The sequence below is a fragment of the Chaetura pelagica genome, unplaced genomic scaffold, assembly GCF_000747805.2.
Source record: "Chaetura pelagica isolate M959 unplaced genomic scaffold, ChaPel_1.0 scaffold104, whole genome shotgun sequence".
In the NCBI taxonomy this organism is placed as follows: Eukaryota; Metazoa; Chordata; class Aves; order Apodiformes; family Apodidae; genus Chaetura; species Chaetura pelagica.
This window is the reverse complement of record NW_009953786.1, coordinates 9795353-9806853: the sequence shown is the minus strand read 5'-3', so window position 1 is coordinate 9806853 and position 11501 is coordinate 9795353. Positions and strand designations below refer to the sequence as shown.

Below are 11501 nucleotides of genomic sequence, written 5' to 3'. Positions count from 1 at the left end.
TGCAGCAGTTCTTGTAGCCTGCAGAGGATTGCAAAATTTCTGTTTTGCTCCATGTCCAACATATCTGGTTTCCAGTCACCTTATGCAACCAGGCCCACCTCTTCAGCTCTCTCTCTATCCCCTCCCTCTGTCCATTTCATAACCCAGCTCATTTTTGTCTTCTGCCCCCATCAGCCTCCAGACTCAACCCCAACTTCACCTCCCATCTCCTGGGGTGGATTTTCCCCCTTCCCTTCATCACCCATGTGTCTAGTGGACAGCTTCCTCCTCGTGATTGTGGTAGCACCCTGGGGAAAAGCCACCAGCACACAGGGAAAAATGTGAACCCTTTTCCCTCTTAATGCACTAGCACAGTATGGGTTGAAGTCTTTTAGAGGCAATAACAGCCAGGGCACTTCCTCTGCAGCTGCCCAACTATTCAGCCCTGTTTTCAACAAGAAATGTGGCTGTTCAGGAGTCCCTGAAAAATCCACCCTGTTGCTTTCTATTGTTTGAAGTCAGGAGGAATGTTGTTAGACTAAAAACATCAGAAATTTATGTCTGTCCTTCAAATCAGCCAAGCTTTGTTTTGTTAATAACTCCAGCCAGCCTCCAAGCCTTAGAAGAGCGTTTTTTATCCACATACTTGTCAGGCTGGCGATACTACATGGGTATCTTTCACTTACTGAGACCAGCAGAGTGTTGCTGTGTGTATCAGGGATGCCATTCCACAGACAGTCCTTTTCTCACCTCTCTTCAATAGCTTACTAATTTAGGAGCATAAATCAGAGACAGCTGATAAGGCTGTAGACACCAAGATGTCCTGCCTCCCATTCAGTTTTCATAATCATCCTGCAAGCCTCCTACAGCTTCACAATTGGGAGTTTTGAAAACAACTCTCCTCATTTTAAAATATACATCCATTTCAGCTTCCTACAAATAACAACAGCAATTATAGGAGCAGTTGTTTCCAATTCTGTAGTGATTTTCCACCCGCATGCAGATCCCTGTGACTGGCTTTTGTTTTCATTCTCATAAGACAATGCATAGAGGCCTGCACCTTTTTTCCCCTTCCCACCATTACTAGCCTTCTCAGAGCTCCTTTCTCCTCAGTTTCTATGTTGTGCTTCACATAGGCTCTGTTCCATGGGTTTTTTTAAAGGAAAATATCCTATATTTATTTACAAATAATCATCTTCTTTTTTTCCAACCAACACCACACATTCCTCCTTGACTGTACTGAAATTTGCTCATTCTTGATTTTACAGATTGATGAAAAACTGCTAAAATGCAGAAGATTTTATGTCATCAGTCAGCACAAGTGTGAGATTAGTCTCCTCTTGAAAGGCTGTAGCTCCGATTGTTCAAAAACATACCGTTCACCATGTCATTTTAATCACATGCATAAGATATTAAAAGATCAGGCTGTGTATAAATTCTGTTGAGATCTGAGACGGTTCATTTCATAAATATGAATTAGAGCCAATTTTATGGCACTTGTTACATCCTGTTACTCTGTTTCTTCAAACCATCACTTCATTTTACATACCAATAATCCATTTTAAAAGCATAAATCATAAAGGTGACCTTTTTATTATGCTACAGCCTATGGTTAAATGTAAAAACAATGTTCTTACTTTGATAACTAACATTCAGTTTCTATTTTATCACCTTATTTGTGTTTGAATGGAAAAAAATCACCTTTTAGCAAGGACTAAAACTTCACTTATTTACTTGTAAGTTTTAGAACTGCATCATGACAGCAAGTGTTAAATCAGAAATGCAAACAAGAAGCTCTGCCTGTACATCATGTTCTGCCATACATCAAGCAGCAGTCATATTCCTGCATTATCACATACAGCTTGCAATCATCTACTAAAGAGATAAGAAACAGAACAGCAATGGGAAATGGACAACTGGCTGCCAGGACAACTGGCCACGGCCTAGCAAGTGCCACTCATTCCATACTGTGAATAGAAGCCTGGGGAGCAGGCAGCTCTGCCCTTCGAGCTCTGATTTTATAGGGAAGTCCTAGTGTACAAGTCACACAATTTGCAACATGGAAAGTTAACAATGAGATAGAGGCAAATCAACCAAATGAGATATTTCCTAAAAGTAATGTTAAACAAATGCCATCAAAAAACCCCCATCTAAACAGTTTTTAAGAGCAGTATTAAACAAATGCACTTAAAAACTATCAAAATACAGTTTTATGAGTGATGCTCAAGACTGCAACCTGAAACAAGCTGTTCATAATGTTTGACTGAGTTGCTTATCTCATAATTAGATTTTAATTTCTCACATATAATTGAGTTGCCTTTATCTCATTGTTATTTTTCATATTACAAATTATGTGACTTATACACTTGGACTCCCTGATAGTTTCCTTGCAAATAAATCAGAGACCCAGCAAAGCCACCTGCTCCCCAAGGTTCATTCACTGCTGAACAAGCACCATCTGCTAGTTAGTGGTCAGTTGTCTCAGTGGTGAGCTGGTGATGTATCCAGCAACCAGCTGGTGGCACCCAGTTGTCCTAGACCCACAGCAACAACAGAAAAACCCCACACCAAGAAAGGTTAACTTGCATTCTGTGTGAATTCAAACAATCAGGTCTCTGTTGATTAGTGATGAAAAAAAAGTTCCTTGGAAGACACTTTTTTCTCAAGAGACCATAGATGCACATTTGAAAGTTCCTTGCAGCTCTGGGATAGCAGCACAGGTAGGTACAGTCACACACCTGTGCTCTGAGCTGGGTGGAGACCTCAGCTACAAACTGGAAGCTACACAATAGCCCTAGTGCAATGCTTTGCGCAGTCAAATAAGGCACACTGAGGAGGGGAAGATCACTTTAGACTTGCTGCCATGCAAGTAGGTTTATTCAGTTTTCCAACCAGACCAGTTGAGGGTTTGGACTGGAGGTAAGAGGAACACATAAGGCTGCCTGCAGCCATCCAGTCAGAATGCCCTCTTAGGCTGGAGTCACTCCAACTCAGTGGTGGGGTTCATTTGATTCTGAAAGTTCACTAGCCTTACTACTTGAAAGTCACATTAGTCATGTGAACATCTCCATTTTACATATGTGGAATAGAAATTCAGCATATTTTACAAAAAGCTTTCCATTACAAATCAGGGTAAGGTCACGAGGTGACATTCATTTGATATTCAGGGTCACAGAATTTAAAAAAATAAATAAATTATGTGAATATTTATAAAAAACCCAACAATTTACTACTTCTAACTATAACAGCTGATGATCTCAGCACAGGTAACCCAAGACACGACGTGTTATGATCTTCGACTGAGAGCACTGCCTTAACATTTCTCTTGTATCTTTTATAAGAAGATCTTGGACATATAAATCATGGCTACTTCCGTAATTTTTTTAATTTCCTACAGATACCTACCTCTAAGGATGTGAACAGACTCTAACAGTAATAAAGAAATTGTACAATGATTTCAAAAGACACTTAAAACATCTTACAATCCGTCCCTGTCTCCTGACTACATTTCCTCTCATTTAAAAGCTTGCCTTGCTGCTTGGAATTCCAGATTCAGGACTGATCTTTTTCAATTGTCAATGGTGCTGAAGAATACTTAAGAAATCCAACCAGAGGCTAAAACGTGTGGGTATTTCACATGACAGTATCTTGCTCATTAAAAAAAAAAAAAATAAGAGAAAAGGGAAAAAAGGCTGTAGATACTGAAGTGTCTTAAGTTCCCACAGGAGGTTCACTAATACCCTGAATGGCCTACAGAGATTTGCTGCTCTCAGACCAACATCCCAGCTGCACAGAAGAAACACATTCCCCCTCAACTTCAGATGAGGGTTCCTGGACAAAGACGATGACGTCTGTATGCCAGGGCAAAAGGAAAAAGCCTTCTGTGCTATTTATTGTAGCAACAGGCCCCAGCAACAGTTAGACTCCACGGTGATAATAACCAAGCTCCCAAGGCAGAGACTTGGACATTCCTACTCCATGGACTTGCAGCAAGGAGAAGCAGGTGGCCACAGTTTCACCATGGGCTGCAGTATTTCTAACAGGGCTGCTGTCGCACCGCTACCTTCCGAGGATCTACAGAGCAACCAGGAAGCCCAAAGCCAGGTAGTGACTTCTTCCAAACAGATTCTGTACAAAGTTTGTTAGGAGATGTCTTAGCACGCAAGCGTGCAAGGCCACATGCATGCAGGGAACCGGTTTTGCTGATGTTCACAGTAAATCTGACTTTGTCTGGGAGCTCTTTAAGAGGTCTATCACCCATTCAGCTTAATATAACCCTTAAGCTACAAGGGAGACAGACTTACCACTGGGCCATGTGTATGACCTGATTTTACAGCACCTGAAAAGTGGCTTTTCACACTCTGTCTCACTTGCCTCATTAAATGAGGCGCACTCATCTCCCATGCCAGTGATGAACTGCAGCAAGGTGTGTTTTGCCTCAAAAAGTTATGAAGTAAGGAGCTTGTTTATGTGCAAATATTATAGGATACATTACAAACTTCACTAAGTGACTGTGCACAGGCTGTGTTGGCTGAAGCCCAGAAACACGAGACAAAAGTACATGTAGTTCTAATCCTACATTCTTTGAAGGTACAAAGCTATATATTTAAAAGGTGCACAGGTTACACCTAATCAAGTGCTAACTTAAAATGAAGTTTCAAATTTCTGATCAATGAGCTGCATACAGAAGGCATGTAAAGTCCAGAAACAATACTCCAATATAGTCAACTGGATTACGGACACATTTGGGCTTAAGGTCATTGCTTCCTTTAAAAAATGCTCCAAGAGACCTTTCCTCACAATCAATACCCACCTGTGACAGAACATGGATATATATCAGAAATGTATGTGTCTCCCATTCCACTTGGAACCTGCCAATTCTATGGGACTATTCTAGATACCATCCTAAATGTTTAGAAGCCCAAGGAGCTTCTCATTTGTTTCCTTATTTTCTTGTAGACTAAAAATGACAGCATTTCTGGAACAGGGGCTTTCCCCTCACAGGATGGGCCAGCTGGGCCAACAAGTATGTCAAAAGATAAAGCCAAACTTCAAGATGAGACTAGTGAGAGAGACTCCCCTGAAGAGCTACCAGAAAGACTTAAATCTTCTCAAGAAAGCAGCAATGCACAAAACACAGGTAAACAGTAATTGAAGTTCATACCAGCTCCACAAACAAGAGGTCTAGGAGCAAATAACCTTGAGAGGCTATTGCTACAGCCAACTTCTATACCCAGAAACATTCATGCTGTGACACCACAAGGATTGAGATCTTAGCATGGGTTTAAAAACAACACTATAGCAGCAGAATTTCCTATCTGATTATAGTGTCCTGCAGCATGGCTCAACCCTCACTACCAGAGCAAGCAGCAGGGTAGATACTTCTCTTGGCAGATGCCAGGAAGAAACAAAGAGAACAAACTCAGCCTTGTCCCCAGGGGTAGTCCTCTCTAACTGGGATTACAGCACACTGGGAAGACAGGTTGCCCACTTGAGGTCTGTCCGTCCGCTGTTACAATGAGACACGTTTTTACAACAGGAAGGTCAATGCAAAGCCCCTGACTAGCACCAGGTAGAGACAGTAAGTAAATACCATGTTGTTCCAGAGGCTTGCAGCCAAAAGATGCAGCGCCAGTTATATAGAGAAAATTATAAAGATTTCAGAAATAGTCATGATGATAAAGTCTGCTAAGATTTTTTAATTTTTAAGCACAAGTGAACAGTTAAGCCCAAACTTTTCTGTAATTGTTGGATACCATTCTAGTAAAAGTTGCTAATGGAAATATAGCACCACCTTTTGTGCATTTAAACCCCCTACATTTGTAGTTTAACTCCTGTATTTTTAATGTACCATGAACAGTTTACATTTTACAAAGACATTAAATGGAAAATCTACAGTGTCTCTTTACTCTTTGTAATAAACAAGGGTTATAATAAAATATTTCAGATTTAACACAAAAAGAATAATTACTGGTGTTTGCTATTCATTAAAGGGGACTTAGCTCCCAATACCACAGAAGGATGCAAGAGGATTTTATTTCAGATTGAACAAAACTATTTGCTTGCTCTGAAATCACATTTCATTTCCTTTCAATCTCCTTTTCCTCTCACTAGCTAAAAGATAACTCCACAGGAAATTTCTAAACAAAGTTTTTTAAATCATGCTTCAGTATTCCATTTCAAGATGAAAAAACCCCTGTATCATACCAAGATATTTCAACTACATTTTTCTCCTGAATGAATAGATTGGTAAAACCAATACATATTCACATCACTTGTCAATGTTGCCCACTCATCATGCTTTTATTTTTAACAAGATGTGTTTTGCTATATACTGGCTTCTGGCATTTACATGTTCTGACTGACAGCTGAACCCCAGAGCTTTTTGGGCAACTGGTTTGGTTATTTTAAGGAGAGTCATGGAGTCAGCTTCTACAAGGTTGGAGATGTTCTGTATTTTTGTTTTACAACTGAAAAATAAGCCAACATTGTCATACTCACTCTGCTTATAAAGACTGGCAGATGTCAGCTATCTGTGATTTTTTATTTGGTCCAAGTATTCTTTGTACAAAAGCTCGAACTTCTGCCAAGAGAGGCTGGGCAGATGGTAGGACTGTCAGCTGAGGGTTGAAAAACCTGATGGGCCTTGGCAATAAACTTGTTCGTTGCTTATTCATGTCTAATATGTGGAAACTACACAGCCACTCAGAAGAGTTACCAAAATAATTTGGGTTTTTTTCTTAATTGCTGTTTATAAATATATAATTAAGTGTTGGAATGCTTATGATCAGACTCAAATGTAGCAATGCTAATACAACAAAAATCATATCCCATGGAAACATATGAAAGCTTGGGTTCATTTAACGAAAGAACAGTGATCTTTACAAGATGGCCCATCAGCAGGCTTGTACTATTCCATCCCAGCCTGCCTTTCTCTGACCAGAGCACAGAACCCTTGAGAACTTGACTTGTGAAGAGCTCCCTATGGACTCTCTTTGGAAGCATGCTCAAAACTGGGCTTCACAGGCCTTCAGCACATGCTTCCATGCTTTCTTCAATGTGCACTTCTGGATGTAACTAGCTACAGTAAGAAACTGAATTAGGTGCCTGCACCATTTTTCAAGCGACTGAAAAGCTTACGGCAAAGTTTAAGCAGTGAAGAGAGCATCAAGCAGGCTGCCTCCACTGGACCTTCATGGTATGTAACCTTTTAAATGAAAGCTGTGGCATTGGATATACATCACAAACTTTTGTTTGGATGTCAAGTGTTCTACAAGTTTTAATGTTTTCATCTTTTGAAGATGCACTGCTCACCAGCAAGGTCATCAGTAAAGCATGGCCTTTACAGGAAACAGAGAGGCAAAACCCATCAGACATTCTTGAGGAGCTGAGGATGCATGGAATAATCAAGAGCCAAAGTACTGCTGCCAGGACTGGAGAAGCATATGAAAACAAGGTAAGTGTCATTGTACAAGACAGGGCCTTTGCTACAGCTCTGACCCTGGTGTGAGCACCCTGAGATTCCATTTCTGCACTTGCAAAGCATGCAGGCATGTCTCCTCTAAGAATTCAGAAGCAAGTCGTTCAGCAGAGAACCTGTGTTATGGTGATGCTGAAAGAACAGAAGCTGGCAGCAGTTTTCAGTTGTTTACAGCTTCCAAGCTTGTTTCAAATGGAGACAGAGTACTAAGAACTTGCTCTTTGAAAAACTAACTGGAAGTTACATGCCACAGTCTTTAGAAAAAAGTCCACAAAACTAGAAGAAGTACTGCTGTCAGGGATTATATTTACACTTAAATCAAGACAATCTACAATTCACATTTTATCTCAGACTAAGAAACCATTACAAAATGGATTTTAACAAAATTATAGAACTATTATTTGAGTAAGAAGCTAGTATCTGCTCTCTTTTCATTCTGAATGATAACCTGAGGCTTACTTTGGCTTCTGAACTCAAGTTCATACTTTGTGGTCAAGCATTGTGTTAAGGATCAGATGCCTATTCCAGATAGAGTTTCAAGTTCAGATGTCAGGAGGGAGAATGTCTTCAGGGAGTTTGTAAGAAGTTTAACGTATTTGTGGATATGTGTCAGTCACAGCATGATCTGCTTGAACACAGGAACAACTCAAGCTCAAACCAAGGATGATTCTGAATAGTTTTGTCATTTGAAGCAAGCAATTCACACATCTCTAATCTCAGCCACTTACATTATTGAAAATCAAAGAGAAACTTTCATAAGAAGGACGAAACAAGCAAGTGCCACCCTACTGCCTGGCTGCTGGTAGTACCTAACGTTTCCTGTTGCCAGCACTTTGAAAAATGGGACTGAAGGGTGTCTGAGTGCAGCTTCTCCACAGCCTTTGCTCACTTCCCTCAGAGAGGTTTTTTAAGTATCTGAGAGGATTATTCCCTCTGTGGCTAACCTTAGGTGACATACTGCAGGAAGGTTTTTGTCTTTCTATTCCCCTTCTGTATTAAAAAGCTGTCTGGTATTAAATTACCCCTACTCTTATTGACAAAAACTCAGTCTGTGCTGCTTCACCTAAGAGAACTTCTGTCCTCCCAACAACAGCTTTTAAAAGCTAACCTCATACTTTTCACTAACAAAGCCAACTTTTCCAAGTGATATTTCACTATTGAGCTGGGCAACCTACAAATTGTCTGTCACTAGTTGTTAACTATTAGCTTTCCCTTAGCAGCAATGGAAAATTTGGCCTGCGCTCTCTCTCATGAAAGTAATTTACTCTGTTAGGCTTAAGATCCAGCAGATCACCTGTGAAGAGAGGGACTAAAAGCCCTCAACACAGATGCAGTAGAAAAGGTTTATTACCCAGACATATTCCAAATTACTACATGCAGCTCTAGATTTTGAGCATTAACACACAGATAAAAATCACACCTGAAATTCTGGAATCGACCAGGAATAAGCATGAATGGCTTTATGCTAAACTTCATTCCAGCACTAGCTTCAATGAAGAATTGAATTCACAGACCTCACCATTGTGAAAGACTAGTTCAGCCAGATTTGAGATTATTTTTGCAATAACATTAGAGATAGTGATGCCCTTGCAAGAGCTTCCATAGTTCTGCTCAAGTATCTGTGCCCCTTAAGCGTTGTCAGCATCAGTTGTCTTCTCAGGATTTCCTGCCAATGCTGTGAAACAGCAAAACTAAAAATCCTTCAGTCTTTTGACTATCCCTCCCTTAATCTTCAACAAAGGAACTTCATGCAGCACAGACTGAGATGCCTTAATATACCTGTTGAAGTGCTACTGCTCTAAAGGAGCTGTACTTTTGAGTCTATCAGGTACCTTTTTTCCAAGTGTACCTTTAAAGGCACTCCTACATATGAGATAAAAGGATAAGCAAAAGGACTAAAAGCTGTAGTTTCCAACCGAGTGGTCTATGGGAATGTGATCCATTTACCATGGGTTATCACTTACAAAGGATGCACACAGGTTATTATTAACATTTCCATTACTCTTAGCTTTCAGTGTCGGTTTCTTGAAGCTTTGTGAACTCTCATTCTCCCAAAACTGTTTAGCTCAAATCTTTTCTCAGCTTATATAGACACAGAACAATCTGGAAAGCAACCTGCTTGCTGAACACTCAGTTTAATTTGGACATACTGGGAAGAATTTTCCATTCATCTCTTCCTATGCAAATCACAGTTTATCTTGGGTAAGGAATGACATACTCAGTCATACCTTCCCACTCTGGGCTTTGCTAGAATGGCCTTCATAATTAGAAATGAGAGGTTTTATTCTTTTGAACAAATATTTTTCCTTCATTTTTATGATTGAACATTATCTTTTTCAGATTTTTTGTGTGTCATACACGTTGAAAATGTCTCCTTTATCAGTTTTCTTCCTACTGAATCATGCTCCACCTTCATCTCACTAAATGACTCATTCTCAATACTATTTGCAGCACTTAACACTTCTGGCAGTGAAGCCCAACTTCTAGGGTTATTTATGGCAATGAAAGTCTGGGGAGCAGATAACTCAGGAAACTTGTAACAGGATAGTGATTATTTCAACCATAGGTCCTGAGCTTAGCACTGTTAAAACTGCTTATCATGCAGAAAACTGTAGAATTCAGCCTCCTGGCTGATTAAATACATCTTTCCAGGAATAAGTGCTACCCTCAGCAGCAGAGCTCTAGGTTTGGCCTCCTTATTTGTATGCCACAGAGGCCAGCAGTATGATGATTACTAAGATCCAACAAAAGCACTATTAAATCTCCCCAGCGGTAACAAAGTAACTTCTCTAAATACTCACAGCCTCATTATCACGTCTCCCTATCTGCTGGGTGTACAGCAACACTGCAAGCTTCACAGACATCACTCAACAGAAAATGGGAATTCTCACTGCAGACAACACTCACCCATGATTGAGCACTGAGGTTATTAGCACATCATTATTTCACTGTTATCAGAGCCCATCACCTCCATGCATGAAAGAAAGCAGAAGGCAAGCAGCAAAGTGTCACCTCAGCATCAAAATATTCTCTGCTGAAAGCTTTTCATGTCTCTACAGAGAGATGCCCTGGAAAAGACACTAAAGAAACCACAAGCTAGACTGGAAAAAATTCAGTTTTGAAAAGAAGGACATCAAGACTTCTGCTGAAGAGAAGAAACAGGTCATCTAATTCTGCTGTGTATTTTTCCAGTGCTTCCTTTATCACCTAAAACCCTCTACTTTTTATAAATCAGTCTAATGCAGAGAGTTCATGTACAACCTACTACCAAAACCCGATTAATGGCAGCACAGTGGGTCCTCTGTTCATCTTGCAGATGTTGGAAGGCCAGGTTTATTTTCACTGGAAGCCTAGAAGATAGTTTTAGAACTATGCATAGAAGAAACTTCTGGAGCAGGTTTGGTTTTTGTTTGTTTTGGTTTTTTTCCCCCCCCCTACTGCAAAAGATGCACCTTCCACAAACACTAGAAAAAGCTGAATAAATTAAGTGCTAAATGGAGTAACATTCTGATCACATTTGGGTACAAAGGTAGAAAGAACTGCTGCATATGTTTGACACATCTACTTCCATTCCTTGTTACAAAGCATTGCTGGTTTTGTTGTTTTGTTCTACGTTAGGAAAGAAGAACTGAACAAAATGCCACAACAGGGCACGTTTTTTTTTCCAGCAACTGCCCACCAATCTAGAGGTAAACAGACTGAAAAGGACTCACCAAGTTTTGAAAGTCAGGGGGTTCAGACACTCCTCACCCTCACTTTTAGAGGATGAGCCAAGGGTACTGTTGATGGAAAAAACAGCAGTAGAAGCCACAATTATACTGAGGACTTGGTCATTAAGTGTGATAACTTAAAACTGCATTCAAGAATCAATCTGGATCTAAGCTGTCTTACAAAAATGAAGAACTACTCTGCTCCCTGCAGCTGTCTTTTTTTTTAATAAGCAAGTATTCATCATGGGGCACACCTGAGTCTTGCTGCTACTTATCTCTCCTGGGAAAATGGTATCTAACCTTAATTATTATATACTATATATATTATACTA

At 40.1% G+C, this 11501-nt stretch overlaps 1 protein-coding gene across 1 annotated transcript; it reads left to right on the top strand.

The window, feature by feature from the left end:
- Window positions 1–3999: 3999 nt before the first annotated feature.
- On the top strand, window positions 4000–11228 carry STMND1 (stathmin domain containing 1). Its single transcript, XM_010000993.1, has 5 exons — window positions 4000–4083; window positions 4939–5119; window positions 7281–7435; window positions 10519–10574; window positions 11078–11228. Exons 1-5 carry the CDS (start codon window positions 4000–4002, stop codon window positions 11226–11228), a joined length of 627 nt encoding a protein of 208 aa, XP_009999295.1.
- Window positions 11229–11501: the final 273 nt, after the last annotated feature.